Source organism: Somniosus microcephalus, chromosome 10, assembly GCF_052327205.1.
Source record: "Somniosus microcephalus isolate GS21.2 chromosome 10, FLI_Smic_1.0, whole genome shotgun sequence".
Classification (NCBI taxonomy): Eukaryota; Metazoa; Chordata; class Chondrichthyes; order Squaliformes; family Somniosidae; genus Somniosus; species Somniosus microcephalus.
In genome coordinates, this window is record NC_140996.1 from 23,105,791 (window position 1) to 23,128,757 (window position 22,967).

Sequence of the window (22,967 nt, forward strand, 5' to 3'; positions counted from 1 at the left end):
CCATTGCCTGAGGGGAAAGTGTTTCTACTTCAACACAGAGTCACTTCTTTAGGGCATGACCAAACGCTCAATCTTTGTGAGGGATTCAGGATGGGAACCCCTGTACTTAGACAGGGTGCCGTGCACGGTTCCATCATTGTGCCATGCTACCAACAACAACAACTTTTATTTATAATAGCGCCACTAACGTAGTAAAACGTCCCAAGGCGCTTCACAGGAGTGTTATAAGACAAAAAATTTGACACCGAGCCACATAAGGAGAAATTAGGGCAGGTGACCAAAAGCTTGGTCAAAGAGGTAGGTTTTAAGGAGCATCTTAAAGGAGGCAAGAGAGGTAGCGAGGCGGAGAGGTTTAGGCAGGGAATTCCAGAGCTTAGGGCCTAGGTGGAGCGATTATAATCAGGGATGCTCAAGAGGGCAGAATTAGAGGAGACAGAACGATGACGGTGGGAGAAAAGCAGAGAGGTAGATAAAGGGAGAAAGACAATTAAAAAAAAATGTCTGAACATCACCAAAGGAGATCAGCTGATAATAACTGATAAGCCATTAACAGTAGAATCGCAGTATTAATGATTCAACCACCTAGAATGCCAATTTAAGTATATTAAAAAAAAACTAACATGCTAAAATTTCTTCAAGCCAACAATGTATAACATACTCTTCAGATTTTAAGGAGCATCTTAAAGGAGGAAAGAGAGGTAGCGAGGCGGAGAGGTTTAGGGAGGGAATTCCAGAGCTTGGGGCTTAGGCAACAGAAGGCACGGCCACCAATGGTTGAGCGATTATAATCAATCAGGGATGCTAAAGAGGGCAGAATTAGAGGAGCGCAGATATCTCGGTGGGGGGGGGGCTAAAGGAGATTACAGAGATAGGGAGAGGGCGAGGCCAGGGAGGGATCTGAAAACAAGGATGAGAATTTTGAAATCAAGGCACTGCTTAACCGGGAGCCAATGTAGGTCTGCGAGCACAGGGGTGATGGGTGAATGGGACTTGGTGCGAGTTAGGACACGGGCAGTCGCGTTTTGGATTACCTCAAGTTTACGTCGGGTAGAATGTGGGAGGCCAGCCAGGAGTGCTTTGGAATAGTCAAGTATAGAGGTAACAAAGGCATGGATGAGGGTTTCAGCAGCGAATGAGCTGAGGCAGGGGCGGAGATGGGCGATGTTATGGAGGTGGAAATAGGCGGTCTTAGTTATGCTGCAGATATGGCCTATATTCACTAGAGTTTAGGAGAATGAGAGGGGATCTCATTGAAACGTATAAAATTCTGATGGGGCTAGACAGACTGGATGCAGGGAGGATGTTTCCCCTGGCTGGGGGGGTCTAGAACGAGGGGTCACAGTCTCAGGATACGGGGTCGGACACTTAGGACTGAGATGAGGAGAAATTTCTTCACTCAGAGGGTGGTGAACCTGTGGAATTCTCTACCACAGAAGGCTGTGGAGGCCAAGTCACTGAATATATTTAAGAAGGCAATAGATAGATTTCTAGACACAAAAGGCATCAAGGGGTATGGGGAGAGAGCGGGAATATGGTATTGAGATAGTGGATCAGCCATGATCATATTGAATGGCGGAGCAGGCTCGAAGGGCCGAATGGCCTACTCCTGCTCCTATTTTTCTATGTGGTCAGAAGCTCGTTTCAGGGTCAAATATAACACCTTAAAATGACATTTTAAAATGGACTATGTAGTATAACATTTAATCTGAATTACAATATAGAATGCACATGTAGCTCCCCCCTATTCATCACAGCAGAGTTTCCTTCTACGGGATCTGCGGGGGAGGTAGCAACCTCGGGGTGTGGCACTGCCCAGCCTGATGAGATGCAACTCCGAGGGCCGGTCCGACCATTATGGTTTTGTGTACCTTTCAGTGGCTGGCTTATAAGGAGTTTTCATCGAATCATACAGCATAGAAGGGGGCCATTCAGCCCATCGTGCCTGTGCCGGCTCTTTGAAAGAGCTCTCCAATTAGTCCCACACCCTCGTTTTCTCTCCACAATGCTGCAAATTAGTTCTCTTCCAATACCAATTGCCTTTTGAAAGTTCCGATGGAATCTGAATCTACCACGGTGGCATAGTGGTTAGCACTGTTGCCTCACAGCGCCAGGGACCCGGGTTCGAATCCGGCCTCGGGTGACTGTCTGTGTGGAGTTTGCACATTCTCCCCGTGTTTGCGTGGGTTTTCTCCGGTTGCCTCCCACAGTCCAAAGATGTGCGGGTTAGGTTGATTGGCTATGATAAATTGACCCTTAGTGTTAGGGGGATTAAATACGTGGGGTTACGGGGATAGGGTGGGATATGTGTCGGTGCAGGCTCGATGGGCCGAAATGGCCTCTATCTGCACTGTGGGGTTTCTGTGATTCTGTGATTTCAGGTAGTGCGTTCCAGGTCATAACAACCCTCTGTGAAATAATTTATCCACATTTCTCCTCTAATTCTTTTGCCAATTATTTTAAACCTATGACCTTGGTTATTGCAGTGGAAACAGTTTCCCCCGACTTGCTCTATCTAAAGCCCTCATCATTTCGAACACCTCTATTAAGTCTCCCCTTAACCTTCGCTGCTCTAAGGAGAACAATCCCAGCTTCTCCAATCTCTCCACATAACTGAAGTCCCTCATCCCTGGTTTTATCCTGTTAAACCTCCTCTGTACCCTCTCCAAGGCCTTGACATCCTTCCTAAAATGTGGTGCCCAGAATGGTACACAATACTCCAGCTGAGTTTCGCATGACGACTTGTTTTTGTATTCAATGCACCTATTTACAAAGCAACGCCCCTATTTGCAAAGCTTTGTCCTGGAAACGGCCGACTTGCCTACCCTTTTGGCCGAGGAATGGTGTATGGCATGGAGGCTGGCTTAGGAGAAGGAGGAAGTAATACAAAAATGGGGATTAGGAGAAAAAGATTGCATATTTAATTTTTCCACAAGTAAAATTGATTATGGTTCTTGCGTTATGCCACCCTTCAGCCGAAATAGCTGCTGGGTTATGTGGTAAACCACTGTATTGTATATTGCCACCTCTGGGTGGCGCTGTGTATGGAGGCATGCCTCAGCTGACTCCACCCACCACTGTGTGGGTTTCGTTCAGACTTGTTCAGTCACTCACGAAGAAGCATGGTCTCTTCTTAGCTAATAAAAGCCTTATTCATCTCTTCTTTCGACTCATCATCTCTTCTTCGACTCATCGCCTTTTATGAAGTAATTGATAAGCGTATCAATTTTATTAGCTAAAAGTTAAATGGCGACACCTGAGGAGCAACAACAGCAACGGATACAGCAGACATTGCTGAGAGCCCTCAGACCACCACGCCTGGACCTCGACCCTCAAGATGTGGGTGCATCAGCCAAGTTTGAACACTGGCTGAGCTGCTTTGAATCCTTCCTCGCAATCTCACAGGTTACAGAGGAGGATCACAAACTGAAAATTTTGACCGCCCAGGTGAGCCATCAAGTATATATGCTAATCCGGGACTCTAATACGTACGTGGCGGCCCTCGAGCTACTAAAAGGGCAATATACGCGCCCAGTGAACACAATTTACGCCCGACACCTCTTGGGATCCCGCAGGCAGCAACCGGGAGAATCGGTAGGGGCATTTGCACGGGCGCTACTGGCACTCTGCAGAGACTGCGATTGTAAAGCGGTAACGGCTGTGGAGCACGCGCAGGGACTCGCCTGTGATGCCTTCGTCAGGGGCCTCCAGTCAGACCACACCCGGCAGAGACTGCTAGAAAGCAAGGAACCCGACCTGAAGACGGCCATTGCCCTTGCGCTCTCGTTAGAGGAGGCCCACCGAAACCTCGAGGCATACCCCCGTAACGGCGCCGGAACATGGCAATCGAAACCGTGGGACACGGGACCGCCGCCCCCGGCACCAACCGCTGCAGCGACCCAACCGAGACAGCAGCCTCCGGTAAGAACTGCTTCGATGCCCAGTAACCAGGCCCAAAAATGCTATTTCTGTGGCCAGTTAAAACATCCCAGAGCGCACTGCCCAGCTAAGACAGCTACCTGCTCGGGCTGCGGGAAGAAAGGCCATTACGCTAACGCCTGCAAGGGGAAGCCAGCCAGCAGCGCAGCGTGCGGGCCGTGGGAGCAGCCATCTTATCCGCCATTTTGTGTACCCCCGGCCGCATGGCATCCGCCGCCATCGTATCCAACGCACTCAACCGCCATTTCGTCACCGGAACCGACCACCGTCTCGGCGGATGACTATAGTGACTCACTAAGCCACATACTGGCCTCCGTGACGCTGGATCAAGGCCACCCTCACCATCTATCCAGCTCCATGATGGATATCGCGGTAAACGGCCGCGCCACCAGTTGCCTGATCGACAGCGGGAGCACAGAGAGTTTCGTCCACCCCGACACGGTACGTAGCCACTCCCTCACGATTCTGCCAACGCACCATCGCATTTCTATGGCGTCCAAGTCCCAGTCAATGGACATCAGCGGCTACTGTGTGGTGACCCTGTCAGTAGGGGGCACTGAATATCAAAAATTTAAACTGCTAGTCCTGCCCCGTCTTTGCGCTGCCGTCCTGCTAGGGTTGGATTTTCAGTGCCACCTTAAGAGTGTCACACTAGCATACGGTGGACCCCTCCCCCCACTCACAGTCTGCAACCAACAACTTTTAAATCGCCCGCTGCAAACCACCTGCAGCCTTTCCACATTAAAAGTCCCCCCCCTCCCCTGTTCGCTAACCTCACCCGCGACTGTAAACCCATCGCTACCAAAAGCAGGCGGTACAGTGCCGGGGACAGAGCTTTTATCAGCTCTGAGGTGGAGCGGCTCTTGAAGGAGGGCATTATCGAAGGTAGCACTAGCCCCTGGCGAGCCCAGGTTGTAGTCGTTAAAACCACTGCAAAACGCCGCATGGTAATCGACTACAGCCAAACCATAAACCGGTACACCCAGCTGGACGCGTACCCCCTCCCTCGCATATCTGATATGGTCAATCAGATTGCGCAATACAAAGTATTCTCCACCATCGACCTTAAGTCAGCGTACCACCAGCTGCCCATCCGCCATGAGGACCGCCAGTATACTGCCTTCGAGGCAAACGGCCGCCTCTACCACTTCCTTAGGGTCCCCTTCGGCGTCACCAACGGGGTTTCGGTCTTCCAAAGGGAGATGGACCGAATGGTTGACCAGAACGCGCTGCGGGCAACCTTCCCCTATTTGGATAACGTCACCATCTGCGGCCACGACCAGCAGGACCACGACGTTAATCTAGCAAATTTCCTCCGTACGGCCCAACGGCTGAACCTAACGTACAATAAGGAAAAATGTATGTTTCACACCAAGCGCCTGGCCATCCTCGGCTGCGTGGTGGAGAACGGAGTCATCGGGCCCGACCCCGACAGAATGCGCCCCCTAATGGAGCTACCCCTTCCCCACTGCCAAAAAGCACTGAAGAGATGCCTGGGGTTTTTCTCCTACTACGCCCAGTGGGTGCCCCTCTATGCAGACAAAGCCAGGCCCCTCATCAAAGCCACCTCCTTCCCCCTGACACCAGAGGCGTGTGCAGCCTTCACTCTTATCAAGAACGATATCGCGAAGGCCGCAATGCACGCGGTGGATGAGTCCATCCCCTTCCAAGTGGAGAGCGATGCCTCCGACTTCGCCCTAGCCGCGACCCTTAACCAGGCGGGCAGACCCGTGGCCTTTTTCTCAAGGACCCTCCAGGGCCCCGAGACGAGACACTCCTCCGTCGAAAAGGAGGCCCAGGCTATTGTAGAAGCGGTGCGTCACTGGAGGCATTACCTGGCCGGGAAACGATTTACCCTGCTCACTGACCAGCGTTCAGTAGCTTTTATGTTTAATAATAAGCAGAGGGGTAAAATCAAGAACGACAAGATCTTGAGGTGGAGAATCGAACTCTCCACCTACAATTATGATATCTTGTATCGGCCAGGGAAACTCAATGAGCCCCCAGATGCCCTATCACGTGGTACATGCGCCAACGCACAGAGTGATAGGCTGCAGTCCCTCCACAATGACCTCTGCCACCCGGGGGTCACCAGGTTTTTCCATTTTATCAAATCCCGTAACCTGCCCTACTCCATCGAGGAGGTCAGGACCATGACCAAGAGCTGCCAAATCTGCGCCGAGTGCAAACCGCACTTCTATAGGCCGGACAGAGCAAGCCTGATCAAGGCCACCCGCCCCTTCGAACGCCTGAGCATCGATTTTAAAGGGCCCCTCCCCTCCGCTGACCGCAATGTGTACTTCCTCAACATAGTTGATGAGTACTCCCGTTTCCCCTTTGCCATCCCTTGCCCAGACATGACCAGTACCACGGTCATCAAGTGTCTGAATGACATCTTCGCTCTGTTCGGGTTCCCCAGCTATATACATAGCGACAGGGGCTCATCGTTCATGAGCGACGAACTTCGGCAGTACCTGCTAACAAGAGGTATCGCCACGAGCAGGACCACCAGTTACAACCCCCGGGGGAACGGCCAGGTGGAAAGGGAGAACGCGACGGTTTGGAAGGCAGTCCTCTTAGCACTAAAATCTAAGGGCCTTCCGACCTCCCGCTGGCAGGAGGTCCTCCCTGCAGCGCTTCACTCCATTCGGTCACTGCTTTGTACTGCCACTAATGCGACCCCTCATGAGAAAATGTTCGTTTTCCCCCGGAAGTCTACATCGGGAACCTCGCTACCGGCATGGTTGACTTCTCCTGGGCCCGTCCTACTGCGGAGGCACGTGAGGACGCATAAAACGGACCCCCTGGTCGAGCGGGTGCACCTCCTACACGCCAACCCCCAGTATGCCTGGGTGACATACCCAGACGGGCGGGAGGACACGGTCTCCATACGAGATCTCGCACCCTCGGGTACCCCTGAATTACCACCGTTATCCCCCTTACCACCGTTATCCCCCTTACCACTGTTATCCCCCACCACCCCTCCCAACCCAACCCCTGCAGACGGCATGCCAAAGCCCCAGGAATCTTCGCCAACCACCCAGACACCAGACCCGACGTCGGATGCTGCAACACCACCGCCGCCACCACGACGATCAGGACGTCAGACAAGGCCTCCTGATAGACTTAACTTGTAGTACCCTTCACCCCGCCGGACTTCACATTAAACAAGGGGTGAATGTGGTAAACCACTGTATTGTATATTGCCACCTCTGGGTGGCGCTGTGTATGGAGGCATGCCTCAGCTGACTCCACCCACCACTGTGTGGGTTTCGTTCAGACTTGTTCAGTCACTCACGAAGAAGCATGGTCTCTTCTTAGCTAATAAAAGCCTTATTCATCTCTTCTTTCGACTCATCATCTCTTCTTCGACTCATCGCCTTTTATGAAGTAATTGATAAGCGTATCAGGTTAGCAACCTCTAACTAGCAGGCAAAGATCAACATCTCTACCTTGGATTAGAAAAACTCTGCGGCTCTCCGAAGTAGCAATCTAATTAGAAGAACCTTGCATAATGATTCACAGCTACAAAGCCAATGTTACTTGCAATCATTTTCCAAGAGTTTCTTGTTAAAACCGTCACCTTAAAACCTGCCTCTTTGACCAAGCTTTTGGTCACCTGCCCTAATTTATCCTTATGTGGCTCGGTGTCAATTTTTTTGTCTTAAAATACTCCTGTGCAGCGCCGTGGGACGTTTTACTGTACTACGTTAAAGGCGCTATATAAATAAAAGTTGTTGTTGTTAAGAGTTTAATGTGAAGAAGGACATTAGAATAAACACGGTAACGCGCTGCTGTGCAAGAGGGAATGTGTCAGGCTACAGGGGAAAGCGTTTAAACATCTAGTGATACGTATCCCTTACAAGGAATTGGTTACATCCGAATAATAGTAAAAAGGGTAGAGTTTTTTTAATCCCTCATTCTTTTGAAAAATTCGAAACTCTGTCTAATTAGGATACTAATTGGGATTTTCCTCAAGGTAGACCAGAAATCATCAGAAATCACCCAATCTTTCAGTGTTCCATTTTGTTGCGGCTTAGAAGAAAAATAAGGATAAATTAGGGCAGGTGACCAAAAGCTTGGGCAAAGAGGTAGGTTTTAAGGAGAAGGTTTTAACAAGAAATTCTTGGAAAATTATGACTCTATGACTTCATGCAACTGTATGGCGAGGACAAAATGCCACTGTTGATGAGCAGTTGCAATGTTTGTATGGGGTGTATTCCCTATGATGTGGAAATGGAACAGCGTAGGATTGTATCTCTACCAACATTACAAGGGAAATGCTGCAGGTAGGTGGATTTTACAGTCAGGCTGCCCTGTTTGAAGATTGCCCCGACCCTTTCCCCTAGCCCTGGTCGGGTACTTATTGTTAACACTTTCACGACCTCAGGATGTTCCACAGCCAACGAAGTACAGTTTTTTTGACAGTACCAATATAGGGAATCCTGGCAGTCAATGTACAAATAGCAAGGTCCCACAAACAGCAGTGAGTTAAATGACCAATTAAACTGTTTCCTAGTGATGTTTGAATCGTACCGTGGTATCTTTTACGTCCACCCGAGAGTTGACAGGGCCTTGGTTTAACACCTCAGCCAAAAGATGGCACCTCTAACTGTGCAGCACTCCCTTAGTACTACACTTACGTGTCAGCCTAGATATCTGCTGCAGTCTCTGGAGTGGGGCTTGAACCCTTGACCCACTGAGCCAAATCTGACGTCTAGAGGAGATCTGAACACCTGCCACAAAATACACTGCGCTAAAGACCATTATTGACTCTCACAGCTGAGAAATTCTAGCCTCAAGTTGCTGAAACAATTTAATGGCAAATCTAGGGCCAATGGAGGTTTAAATGTTTAATTGTTGTGTTTCAGAGCTAACAAAAGTTTTGGTATTGAAACGTGGTTTTACAACCAACAAAGAGCAGACAACATAAACCCAGACCCAAAATCAGAGTTCATCTGAGCTAAAATGGTTTGGCAGAATAGAACCAAACAAACCTTGATGGACTGGCGCTCAGGATAAAGTTTAACTGGATGTATACAACAGTTTACTGGAGTTCAACAGTGTGATTAAACATAACTTCACTTTAACATGTTCACAACACTATAATGAATTAAATATAGGCAGGAAAGATTTATTTTCACATGGGTTGAGATATTGGGTCCTCATTCACCACAAGTCACACTGTTTCTCATTAAGTTCATTTTTCACTTTTAACATTCATTTTATTTTATTGATTGCTTTACTTTAAAGTATGACAGCTGTGGCTTAAAAGTCATTTAATGGCATCTACAATACAAATGAATAATTCAAATTTGCCTTTACATGTTTTTCAGTGTCTTACGGTTTACAAGCATCTCAACGCGAGAAAGGAGGGCAAAGAGCAGGTCAGTGACAAACAGCACTTGCTCCATAGATTGTCGTCTGCTCCCCAGACCTTAATCTTGCCACAATTTTAGTCACGTGTAAAACTGGTCATCTAGTTGCACTGGCTCCCTTACTCACAAAAAAATTGGGATGGCTGACTCTGTATAGCTTTGACACACCAAAGTAAAGTTACATTTAACCACGCTAGTGTAAATTCAACTGAGCCCCAGCAAACTGTTGTCCATGTTTAGTAAAAGTATGAGGAGAGATTGTGTCGATTGGGCTTATGCTCACTGGAGTTTAGAAGATTGAGAGGGGATCTCATCGAAGCCTATAAAATTCTGTCAGGCCTGGGCAGACTAGATGCAGGAAGGATGTTTATGATGGCTGGGGAGTCCAGAACCAGGGGTTATAGTCTAAGGATAAGGGGTAAGCCATTTAGGACTGAAATGAGGAGGAATTTCTTCACCCAGAGAGTGGTGAACCTGTGGAATTCTCTGCCACAGAGGGCGGTGGAGGCCAGTTCATTAAATATATTCAAAAAAGAGTTGGATATATTTCTTAAGGCTAAAGGGATCAAGGGATATGGGGAGAAGGCAGGGACAGGGTACTGAATTTGGATGATCAGCCATGATCTCATTGAATGGCGGAGCAGGCTCGAAGGGCCGAATGGCCTACTCCTGCTCCTATCTTCTATGTTTCTATGTTAAAGAAGTACAGTTTCTTTGATAATTAACATTAAAGGAAAAATGAAATGACTACCATTCATAGAGCACCCTTCACTTCCTTGGATGGCTGAAAGCACATCACAGCCAGTTTACTTTACTTTGGAATTGCAGTCACTGTTGTGAGGGCAAACGTGACCGTCAACTTACTCACAACAAGATGCTGCCAGAAGCAAATGAACCAATGACTAAATAGTCTGTCTTTGATAAAAAAAATACTGCGGATGCTGGAAATCTGAAATAAAAACAGGAAATGCTGGAAACACTCAGCAGTTCAGGCAACATCTGTGGAGAGAGCAAGAAACAGAGTTAGCGTTTCAGGGCGATGACCTTTCGTCAGAACTGGAACTGAAAGGCCATCGACCTGAAACGTTAACTCTGTTTCTCTCTCTCTCCGCAGATGTTGCCTGACCTGCTGAGCGTTTTCCAGGAGTTCCTGTTTTTATTTCAGTCTGTCCTTGAACTTGGTGTTGGTCAAGGTTGGAATGTTGACCAGGACATCAGAATTCCCTGTTCTGTAAATAGTGACATGGGGATTTTTTATGTTCACCTGAACAGGCGGACATGGTCTCGGTTTAACGCTTCATCTGAAAGGAGGATGTGACATGCTCAATTTTTCCCTTTTCTTCATTACCGAAAATATCTTGGCGTTCCATACACCTTTTGTGATCAAGGGGATAGAGAGGAGGATGACCGACCTCTGCCAGTGCAGTTCTTCATGGAACTCTAGGAGCTGTGAGATAATAATCCCTATCCTTCATGAGAAAGTGCCTGGCTTCATTTAGCATCTCTTCACAGCAGTGCAGCTACTCTTGGGAAGCCAGTGGCATGGTGGATGAGGGGGAGGGGGGAGCGGGGGAAGGAGGTAATCAAACTGGTGTCCTTCCACCTAGGGTTGACACCTGGCTGTTCTTCTACCTGCCCAGCCAGGTTTTTTTTTTACCAGCAATACGGTGGCCATGTGCATGTTGAAAGCTAGGGTTTCCAGCTCTGACTGGAGATATTCCTGAAGGTGTTATCTCATGACCTCCTGCTGCCGACCCAACACTCCTGCCATTGGTTGCCCGACACGTCCATCCTCGCTATGCACGCCAATTGTAAAGTGAATAGACTCTTCATTACCCGATTGGATGATACTTGACCGTCAGTCAAAGAGCCATTTTTCCGATATAACGAATAAGCAAAAGGGTTAAAATAATTTTTTATTTTTTTATTTTTTATAAACGCACTATTTTTTTATTGCCCCTATGATTTTTCTCCTGGGTGTTGCTCACAGCAGTATCCTGGAGACTCCAGGGCAAGCCTGGAGGGTTGGCAACTCTATTGCGAGCCTCAGCACAACAAATGAAAGTAGACTCCGTACTGCTGGTTAAAAATGTCAGCTGACAACTGCTGGCTGTTTCAAAGCTGACCATTTCAAAAACTGCCAGGTGGCAAGTCTGCCTCGGTTCTCTGCTGTGCTGTGTCACTTAGTAAAGCAGGGTGCGTTTTGCCATAATAGTAATGTAGGTAATGGTTTGAAAGCTACCTTGTTATTGGATCCTAGTCACAAAACAACCGAGTATGAATGGACCATACTTTAAGTAGATTTATTTATAAAGGTGGAGAAAAGCCAGCCAGACCTAATTGTGAACTGTCTCATAAACACATCCAGCCCACTTCCTGCTGTTTTGCAGTTTGGAAGATCACCTGTTGCTTTTGGCTTACTGCCAGGCTGGGACTTAACAGAAATTATAGAATCAGATAGAAATCGGATGGATCTGTTCTTGCAAGTACCAAAAATGATGGCCAATACGAAAGCAGACTGGTGCACCAAAACAGGCTGACCGAAAGCAGTAACTTTGTAGTGAGCGATATGATTCCTTTCCAATCTACTCAATTGCCAACCGTGTAATTAACAGCTGAAGGCCTTTTAAAAACAAAACAGGACAACGATTCACACAAAAACTGTCAGCATCATTTATCTGTGTTCCTTTAAATATAAAGGAAATACAGGTAGACTATCCTTTATCTGAACTTCCGAAAACCTCTAAAAACCGAAAGTTTTTTCGTTCAGCGTAAGTCGTGCGCACGACATGACCAGAGTGGCGCACGACTTACGTTGAGCAGGGCAGAGGGTCACAGAGTTCCCTCCTGGATAGGAGATTGCAGGCCGAGCCGGGCAGTGTGAAGGAGGTACCGGGAGAGTGAACCCAACAATACAGCGGCCCGTCCGATAGCTGCAGCGGCCCGTCCAATATTCTTCTCTCCCCCCCCCCCCCGCCCCCGACCCGACCCGAACCGCGGCTCGTCCGATATTCTTTTCTCCCCCCCCCCCCCCCGACCCGTCCGATATTCTTTTCTCCCCGACCCGAACCCCGACCCGTCCAATATTCTTTTCTCCCCCCGACTCCCGCCCGACCCCCCCCCCCGACCTGAACCGCGGCCCGTCCGATATTCTTTTCACCCCCCCCACCCGACCCCCGACCTGATTTGCGGGCCAGCTTAGTAGGAGTCAGCCGATATCCGGCTTTCCAGAGAAGCAGGAAGGGGAATGAGACACGGAACAGTCGCAAGAGGTAGCCTGAACTTTTAAAATTTATATTAAATACAGATTTTCCAGTCTTATAATAATACCTTCTGAAATCCGAAAAATTCCGAAAACCGAAACTCAGCTGGTCCCAAGGCTTTCAGATAAGGGATAGTGTACCTGTAGTAGTGATGTGTGAAATGTTACTTTTCCTTTTTAAAGGAAATGTGTATGTTATAGATTATCAATAGCTGGTGATCTACTCTTGGGCACATGCTTGGTGCTTTGATTGGGATTACCTTTAACATTCATGGTAATCTCGACACTATCTCTGCAGTCTTGCTCAGCTCATAGCTGCAATTATCAATAATATTAAGGAAACACTGCAATGAGGCGAATAAAGTATGATAAAGATACTTTAGAATAATTTGCCCCACACATCCATCTTGGTTGGGAATAGTTATTCTATTATAGGTTAAGGTTTTTTGTTCTTTCTCTGAATTTGTAACTGAAATGTCACATTTACTACAGTCGCAGGTATTTGCTGGGTTTCCAACACTTGACCTGTCTGCACTAAAGGCCTATGTAAACACTTGGTGAGATTTTATGATCTATGATATATGATTGGGGGAATGCAATAAATGAAGGCGAGCATGCCAAGAACACTTTTACTTTTAAAGCAGCATGTGCTTGTTATTCGAAAATCTGATCCAGCTTCAAGGTTTCTGTCTCTGTGCTCTGGAGATTAGGAATCAGTGATCAGGAATTTTCACGTTTTAGGCTTTGAAGAGAAAAGAAAGACAGACTTGCATTTATACAGCACCTTGCACAACCTCAGGACGTCCCAAAGCGCTTTACAGCCAATGAAGTACTTTTTTTGAAGTGTAGTCACTGTTGTAATGTAGGAAACGTGGCAGCCAATTTGCGCACAGCAAGCTCCCACAAACAGCAATGATAATGAATTAGCGTGTCAGCCATGGCTCAGTGGGTTAGAAGGTTGTGGGTTCAAGTCCCACTCAAGAAGCTTGAGCACAAAAATCTAGGCTGACACTCCAGTGCAGTGCTGAGGGAGTGCTGCACGGCCGGAGGTTCGTCTTTCGGATGAGACGTTAAACCGAGGCCCCGTCTGCTCTCTCAGGTGGATGTAAAAGATCCCATGGCACTATTTCGAAGAAGAACAGGGGAGTCATCCCCGGTGTCCTGGCCTGTATTTATCCCTCAATCAACATCACTAAAATAAACAGGTTATCTGGTCATGATCACATTGCTGTTTGTGGGACCTTGCTGTGCGCAAATTGGCTGCTGTGTTTCCTACATTACAACAGTGACTCCACTTCAATACTTAATTGGTCTGTAAAGCGCTTTGGGACAAGCCTGAGGTCGTGAAAGGCGTTATATAAATGCAAGTCTTTCTTTCTTTATATAATCTGTTTTTAGTGTGTTGGTTGTGGAATAATAGATTGGCCAGGACACTGGGGAGAACACCCCTGCTCTTCTTTGAAATAGTGCCATGGGAATCTTTTACATCCACCTGAGAGAGCAGACGGGGCCTCGGTTTAACGTCTCATCCGAAAAGAAGGCACCTCTCGACAGTGCAGCACTTCTCAGCACTGCACTGGAGCTGTCCGCCTGGATTATGTGCTCAAGTCTCTTGAGTGGGCTTGAACCCACGGCCTGCTGACTCAGAGCGCAAGAGTGCTACCCACTGAGCCACTGCCTTAAAAGTCCTAACATTCCAGTGTTCATGGAGTCAAGGCTTCATAACATAATCCCCTTCATACTGCCAAGGGCCATGAACATATCAGGTTTGATCGCCACGAACTGGACGTGCATTTAAATACCTAATACCTTTCTGGATTGTTGCAATGTAGAAGTACACCTAACACTAGATTGACAGGGATAGGGTGCCTCCACTTTTCTACCCGAGCAGAGGGTATCATATAAAGAGAACCAGTCACAAGACTGATGCGGATTGGAAACCTGCTGCCATGAAACTACATGTGATTCGATGCACTCTTTAGACTAGTAGGGATAAAATAAAAATGAATAACTAACAAGAAAGAGATTGGGTACATAATCTGCCACTTGACATAGACTAGATTCGTCTGGATTTCAGAGACTGGACGCTGTCCACACAAGTGCAAGGACATGGGGCACCCCTACTTGAACATCATGACTTGGTTACTTCTCACAATACTCCTACCATAAAAGTCCTAGAGACAAAATGTTCCCCCAGTAGAACATGGGGCAAGAACTCTGGAAAAACAAGAGAACAAAAATACCTAACAACTGCTATTGTTCCAGTCCCCAACATCAGACAACAAGGAGCAGATATTTTTGACAAGAAACAAACAACATCTAGAACAGGTAGAGCTACATAATTGGCACTTTGACAAGACTGCAGCGAATGCTTGAGGAGGGAATGGGGGCTAATGCACCAAGAAATACATTTTATTACATTATCCTAGTAGTGTGCTCCGGACAAGGAGAAGGAATAGGCAATAGAGGACTCCTTGTACTCTTCAAGATGACAATTATAGATGGCCCCTTACATTATGAGATTAGTAGGGAGAACATTTCTTTTGTTAAAATGTACTCTAGAAACACACTCTAACATGCTTAAATTCTGAGAACCAGAAAGAAGTATATTCAGACAGCAAAGTTCTCTAGGCATCACAGTAATTAGATGCATCACATGATCTGTGCTTAAAAGATTCATGTTTTGTAAAAGGTCCACCTCATTGTTCTCTGATGTAATGTTTTCCTGACTGACCTGTTTGGACACCATTTACACCTTTGACTGCTGTGATTATCTCTCTGCTGAGGTGTGATAAATGGCAGTTAGAAAGATTACCTGTAAACATCTGACATTATTCTCTGACTATATAAGCTGTGTTTTTATGCATCTCTCCACTTCACCTGACGAAGGAGCAGCGCTCCGAAAGCTTGTAATTTCAAATAAAGCTGTTGGACTATAACCTGGTGTTGTGTGATTTCTTACATTTGTCCACCCCAGTCCAACACCGGCATCTCCACACCACGATATTAGTACCACAGATAATTGGGGAGGGATACCATTTTTCAGAACACACGTAAAGTGCAAAGGAAGAGTTGTACTTACTCTTGTACAGCTCGTGCGATCGAGAGCGCTGTGGATCCAGTTTCATTAACACTGTCCAAAGTCACATTTGGCAGGTCATCATCTTCACTGTCACTTTTGATGCGCCCAGGTGACAGGCTCCTCAGTTGTGCTGCAGCAAATAAAAACATATCATTGCCTAAGAATGGCCAGCCTACTTAGAACAAATAACCTCATTTTTTTTCTTTTACTATCAAACATGAATTTTCTTCAGATCATTAAATTGAAGAGAGTTGAAACACATCAACAGCCTTATGCCACAGCTCATTCCAAAATATATATATTTTTAATTGTATAGTTTTTTTTTCTTAAATGCAGGTCCGCTTCCAATTATTACAGTGGCTATCTGTTCATTTAAAGGGGTATCACCACTATGCTAAAATATGTGCACGTTATTATGTCAGACATTTGTCAACAAGGATGTACCATGATGTGATTGGTGCCATGAAGATGTCATTACGCAATGATTATGTCCTTTTAAAGGCTGAAAAGAAATTAAACCAGCCATGTGAAATCTGCACCAGCAGCAAGAGGCAAGAGTTGTCATTTCTATGTAATTCTATGACTGACCCACTTTGCATTTCCAGCATTTTCTTTTTTTTTTTAAATTCAGATTTCAAAATATTGTACAGTGTGTTCAAATATCTGCTCCAGAATTGAGTCTGCCTGGAAACTCCCCAAAAGGGTGATCCTCTCTCGCCTGTCTTTCATACTAAAGGCAATTGTCATGATTTGTACATCACTTGGTCCCATTGTACACTTCCCCATTAAGAGGGGTGGATTGCGCTTAAGATGAGAAACAAACCCGACGGTGTTAGAATAGAATCAGACAGCAATGCCATTCGGCCCACCGTGCCTGTGGTAGAGCTCACCAATTAATCCCACTCCCCTGCTCTTTCCCCATAGCCTTGTATTTTTTTTTTCCTTTCCAGCATTTAGGAATACTGGTTGCAAAGGTTAGAATGGTCGCTATTTGCTTTCTCGCTTTGTCCGATGTTCCTGAGCTGCAAAGTCGGAAATACAAAACTAGTCGCTTACAAAAGATGAAAACTGTCTTTGGTTTGATATATAGGAGAGACATGATCACCCTTTTGGAGGACATCATTGGCCAGTAGTGAATATCAGAAATCGTAGGCAGCAGCCAATATGTGCTGCAGCCAGGTGAGACTCCCCACCAGCAGTGAAGATTGATGAAATTATCTATACTATTGTGAGCATCGTGTGGAGAACCAACTGAATATCAGAAACATACAGAATCATAACCTTCCCTGAAAGATGGATCTATTGCCACTTTTACAAGCCTCAGTGGATAGATTATGTTAGCAACTTGTTATAATGATAATTACAAACTGTATCCTGCTTCCCCCGTGAATTCACCATGCTAGGTATCCTTCTATAAATTGGTACTCATTTCCTTATTGTAACCCCATGCTTATGGCTTCTGAGGAATCGTCTTATCAAGTTTTACAGCTCATTACGATAGCCAACCTCTTGTGGCATAGCTAATGATGCAAGGATGCCATACCCGATCAGAGGTTCCACAATACCGCTGGTTACATAGGAACAGGAGTAGGCCGTTTAGCCCCTCGAACCTTTTCCGCCATTCAGTTAAAAGCTTGGCTAATCTGTGCCTTAAATCCATCTCCATCCTTGGTTCCGTACTCCCTAATACCCTTGCCTAACAAAAATCTATCAATCTCAGTTTTGAAATTTTCAATTGACCCCCCTCCCCCACCTCCCCCCCCACCCCACCGCCTCAACAGCTTTTTGTGGGAGGGAGTTCCAGATTTCCACTACCCTTTGTGTGAAGAAGTGCTTCCTGACGTCACCCTGATGTACTCCTGGAACTTTTGTGCTGACCATCGAGAGAACTGCCCCTCTTCTGGATCATGAAACTAAACGTGCCGCAAGTTGACCAATTTGCTCTGAAGATAAATTGGGAGCCAGATAGTCAGTCTCTTTGACGGAGCACCTCATTCATTATGGGTCCCTCCATTGTGTTGTGGCTAAGCATAATATATTTGCAGCTTTCCACTTGCAATTGGACAACAGTGATTGACTGGGACAGTTGAAACAGGTGATCCAGGGGAGCAGCTAGTTTCTCATTGCAGACATTTAGAACTTTAGCACCTACACAACCGGGCCCGAAGCTCTCCTCAGTTAGTTCATAAAGGAGCTATTTTACTTTTCTGTACCATGTCTTGATGTGGGTGATTTTATTGCCATACTTGGATAGTGGTTTTTGGTACATGAACTAGGATTCCATTTGGCTTTTCAACAGAAACAATGTCCACCAATTCCTGACAACCTGCATGGCTTATTGCTTCCAGAAGTAAAATCCCGATAAGGGTAGTAGCACTACAATTGCATAAAAAGAGGGAGATGGGACAGTTGATGGAGATCAGAAGCCAGGCAATGCATTGTCACACCTGCAATTATTTTGTTTTTCTCTCCTGTTTATCTTGTGTAAACGTCTGAGCAAGTGCTTCAGAATGTTAGAGCTTGGAGTCCAGCTCTGGGTCCGAGCAGAACCATATGGAATTGTATCAGATCTTTTCCTAGCCATTTGCACAGACTGATTGGATGGTTGACAATGCTGAAGAGTAATGCGGGGAAACCAACACTTCACTTCGCTTCAAGGGTATCTCCTGTCAATCATGGCTTCCATTACTTTTGGATACTCCACCTATTTATCCACACTACTGTGGTTCTCGAAGGATCTTTATGGATGCATGGGCCTCGATATTAACCCCCTCACGACAAGCAGGAGACTGCAAGGGTCCCTGTCGCTGGTGTTCCCTCCCGCCCACCGGCCAGTCTGTCCACTTGGTCGTCTGCCAGGCGGGAAACGGAACCAAAAAAAAAAAATGTTAACAAGGTCCTGCTGTTAAAACCCGGCAGGCTCTCCGCCTCCATGGAATTTCCGGGTTCTTCGGCCGTTTTCGGCCTCCCCCGCACCCTCCCCGTAAATATCGGGGCCTCTGTTGTTCAAAGGATGGAAGAAAGGGCACAAATCAGTTACAAAATGAGGGGGGGGGAAATGTTTGTTAGTCATTCATATATCTGCTAATGATGTTACTTACCTATCTCCCCTTCAATTATAGTGTGTTGCCAGGAGTGGTTGTGTGGAACAATACTGTGAGGCTGCAGGCCGAATGGTTTTTTCACAATGCACTGTTGAGCGTCCACTATAATTGAAGGGAAGAAATAGCATTATATATATATATATATATTTTGTAAAATACTGAGTGTATTTAGTCCCACTAGCTACAGAACATTAGGGGCGCGAGTTCGGACACATCTTCAAAGGTCTGAACACATTTAATTGGCAACATTTGATGAGGATGTGTTAATTGAGTTCTACCCTGTTAATGGCGATGGAATTTCCACAGTAACTTCATTAGTAAAAGATGGACTACTCTGTGGCGTACTATAATGTGTCGTGTACAACATAGCAAAGAAATCCCATCGGCTATTGGGCAGTGCTGATTCATGGGACTCGATTTTATGCCCCCTCCCTCCTGGTCAGTCGGATGGGGGTTGAAATCCCAAAAGTCGAAATCCCGCCAACAAACCATAGCATTCCCGGCTACCAAAATATTAAGGGCGATGATTCAGGACTTCGAGGAGGCTCCAGCTAAAAGCAGGCGGTGACCTACTTAACTGTCAGCTGTGGCTCGGTGGGTAGCACCCTCGCCTCTGAGTCAGAAGGTTGTGGGTTTAAGTCTCACTCCAAGGACTTGCGCATCAAGCTAGGCTGACACTCCAGTGCAGTGCTGAGGGAGTGCTGCACTGTCGGAGGTGCCGTCTTTCAGATGAGATGTTAAACCGAGGCCCGGTCTGCTCTCTCAGGTGGACGTAAAAGATCTCATGGCACTATTTTGAAGAAGAGTAAGGGAGTTATCCCCGGTGTCCTGGCCAATATTTATCCCTCAACCAACAAAACAAAAACAAACAGAATATCTGGTCATTATCACATTGCTGTTTGTGGGAGCTTGCTGAGTGCAAATTGGCTGCTGCGTTTCCCACATTACAGCAGTGACTACACTTCAAAAAAGTACTTAATTGGCTGTAAAGCGCTTTGAGATGTCCGGTGGTCGTGAAAGGCGCTGTAGAAATGCAAGTCTTTCTTTTCTTTTTACGATGCAGAGGTCACGACCCGATGGCATCCTTGGCGCCGCGACGTAATATTAATGTCAAGGCAGGGAGAGTCTCGCACTGTCTGCAGCCCAGCAGCAGAACCATGGCGGGAGCAACACACTGGACAGAAGAAGCCAAGGTAAGTTTTTAAAAACTCCCTTATCTTTGGACTCCTTGTGGGTCAGGAGGCATAGGACTGCTTTCCCCTCCCCTCCTCCTCCTCCACACCCCTCGAGGAGTCCTTGGGCCTCCCCAGCCCGCCCCAGATCACGCACCGGAATGGAATCTTTAGCTCTCCCCAATCCTACCCTGGGAACCACAACGGGCTTCCGGGTCCGTTCCCACGGGTCCCCGACTGTGGCTTCCTGCGGCCAAATTCTCGCTGCCGGCCAGGCGGTGAATACGGTCGGCTGTCGGGCGGGAGTCTGGAAAGTTTTATTCAAATGAGGCCCCGCCACTACGATGAGCCAGGCCTCCACGTCTGTGACCTGGCCGGGTTCACTGCCCACTGCCGGGCTCCCCCCAACCTCCCACCCCCAACCATTTCCACCCACTCCACCCACTGTAAAAATCGAGTCCATGATTTCTGTGCGGAACAGTCAAAATACATCTGCACTGGGCACTGCTCTTGAGAGAACGTCATTACTTATAGTCATTGGCCTAAAAATTTGGTTGCTTTGCGCCTCCAGTTAGTGCTCTAAGAGGGCGCTAACGGGGCGCAAAGCAACTAGCACCCGGGCGCAGTGCCGCCAACGCCCCTCGCGAAATTCAGCGGGAGGTTAGCGGTGGCAGTAACCGTTAGCGCCCTGCGGCGATGATGCCATTGCCGTGCACAGCGCCCTGGCTGCGATCTTCGGTAGCGTCCCCGACTTACTGCTGAACGCTATGTCCGACGGGGTCAGGGGGGCCAACCTGTGTCTGGAGCGGCGCTATGTAAAGGCGAGGTGCTGGTCATCTTCCAAAATTCGATAGACTCTGGAACAGTTCCCATGGATTGGAGGGTAGCTAATGTAACCCCACTATTTAAAAAAGGTGATAGAGAGAAAATGGGGAATTACAGACCGGTAAGCCTGACATCGGTAGTGGGGAAAATGCTAGAGTCCATTATAAAAGATGTAATAACAGAGCACTTGGAAAAAAGTGACAGGATCGGACGAAGTCAACATGGATTTACAAAAGGTAAATCATGCTTGACTAATCTACTGGAATTTTTTGAGGATGTAACTGGTAGAATAGTTAAGGGAGAACCAGTGGATGTGGTGTATTTGGATTTTCAGAAGGCTTGCGAGGGGGTCCTGCATAAGAGATTAGCGTGTAAAGTTAAAGCACATGGGATTGTGGGTAAGGTACTGTTTGGATAGAGAACTGGTTGGCAGACAGGAAGCAAAGAGTTGGAATAAACGGGTCTTTTTCCGAGTGGCAGGCAGTGACTAGTGGGGTACTGCAGGGATCGGTGCTAGGACCCCAGCTATTCACAATATATATTAATGATCTAGACGAGGGAACTAAATGTAATATCTCCAAGTTTGCAGACGACACAAAGCTGGGTGGGCGTGTGTGCTGTGAGGAGGATGCAGAGAAACTCCAGTATGATTTGGACAAGTTGGGTGATTGGGCAGATGCATGGCAGATGCAGGGCAGATGCAGTATAATGTGGATAAATGTGAGGTTATCCATTTTGGTGGCAAAAACAGGAACAGATTATTATCTGAACGGCAATAGATTGGGAAAAGGGGAAGTGCAACGAAACCTGGGTGTCCTTGTGCACCAGTCGCTGAAGGTAAGCATGCAGGTGCAGCAGGCGGTTAAGAAGGCAAATGGTATGTTGGCCTTCATAGCGAGAAGATTAGAGTACAGGAGCAAGGATGTCTTGCTGCAGTTGTACAGGGCCTTGGTGAGACCACACCTTGAGTATTGTGTGCAGTTTTGGTCGCCTTATCGGAGGAAGGATGTTCTTGCCATGGAGAGAGTGCAGCGAAGATTCACCAGACTGACACCTGGGATGGCAGGAATGACGTATGAGGAGAGATTGGGTCGATTAGGCTTGTACTCGCTGGAGTTTAGAAGAATGAGAGGGGATCTCATTGAAACTTATAAAATTCTAACAGGACTAGACAGACTAGATGCAGGAAGGATATTCCCGATGGCGGAGGAGTCTGGAACCAGGGGTCACAGACTAAGGATAAGGGGTAAGCCATTTAGGACTGAGATGAGGAGGAATTTCTTCATCCAGAGAGTGGTGAACCTGTGGCATTCTCTACCACAGAAGGCAGTTGAGGCCAACTTATTAAATATATTCAAGAAGGGAGTTAGATATATTTATTAAGGCTAAAGGGATCAAGGGATATGGGGAGAAAGCAGGGACAGGGTACTGAGTTTGGATGATCAGCCATGATCTCATTAAATGGTGGAACAGGCTCGAGGGGCCGAATGGCCTACTCCTGCTCCTATCTTCTATGTTGCTGGCCGCCTGCCAGCACCTTCCCCCTCTGCCGTCCCCGGCATCCTGTGCAGCCCCCACCCCCCCGCGGAGTGGAAGCTGTGCTCCGTGAGCCCAGCACTTGTCTTGAGTGCCGGGCACTGTTGCCAGCACTCCAATCCTTGGTGGCCCAGTTGGGCCCCGGGTCATGCTGCGCAAGGCCCCTCCCTCTTGAGGTGCTACCAGTGAATTTCGGCCGCGGGGGCGCTAAAAGTAGCCCCCCCCCCGGTGAATTTAGCACCCCAAAGGGGGCGTGACTCAATTTTTCCCCCATTATGTATCATAAAGTGAGAATAGATCAGGGATAACCAATGTGAAGCAATGGATTGTGGAAAATACGATATTCAGTGGCATTTGGTCAGAGAACTCCTGAATGCCACAAGTTAAAGAAGATTCATCTACCAGCTTGCGTACTGACATAGTTGTAGTACATTTTCTTAATGCAGTAACTTATATTGAAGCAGCTTGAGGTTTAATTTTTGTAATTAATTCACCACCAATCATGTTATATTTTCTATGTATTCAATACATCAAAGTGCTTTTAAAAAAATAGTTCTAGCAGTTACTTATTGTGGTAAATTATTTTTTATTTTTGCAGAGGTCGGTGCAGAACAGAGATGGTCAGGTTGATGCCATCGGTGTTCTGTTGGGCTCATGTCATTGTCACTTAGC

General features: G+C 47.1%; 1 protein-coding gene across 5 annotated transcripts in view; it reads right to left on the bottom strand.

Moving 5' to 3' along the window:
• The window catches only part of klf12b (Kruppel like factor 12b), a 301,662-nt gene that overhangs the window by 61,926 nt on the left and 216,769 nt on the right, over positions 1-22,967 (bottom strand). For 4 of the 5 annotated variants that reach the window (XM_085998489.1, XM_085998491.1, XM_085998490.1 and 1 more), the window contains 2 exons: positions 18,760-18,864; positions 15,659-15,788 (listed from right to left, as the gene is read on the bottom strand). In XM_085998489.1, the coding sequence (XP_085854615.1) occupies positions 15,659-15,788; positions 18,760-18,864 (235 nt within the window). The remainder of the gene's footprint in view (positions 1-15,658; positions 15,789-18,759; positions 18,865-22,967) is intronic. The other variant, XM_085998493.1, reaches the window with a different exon arrangement.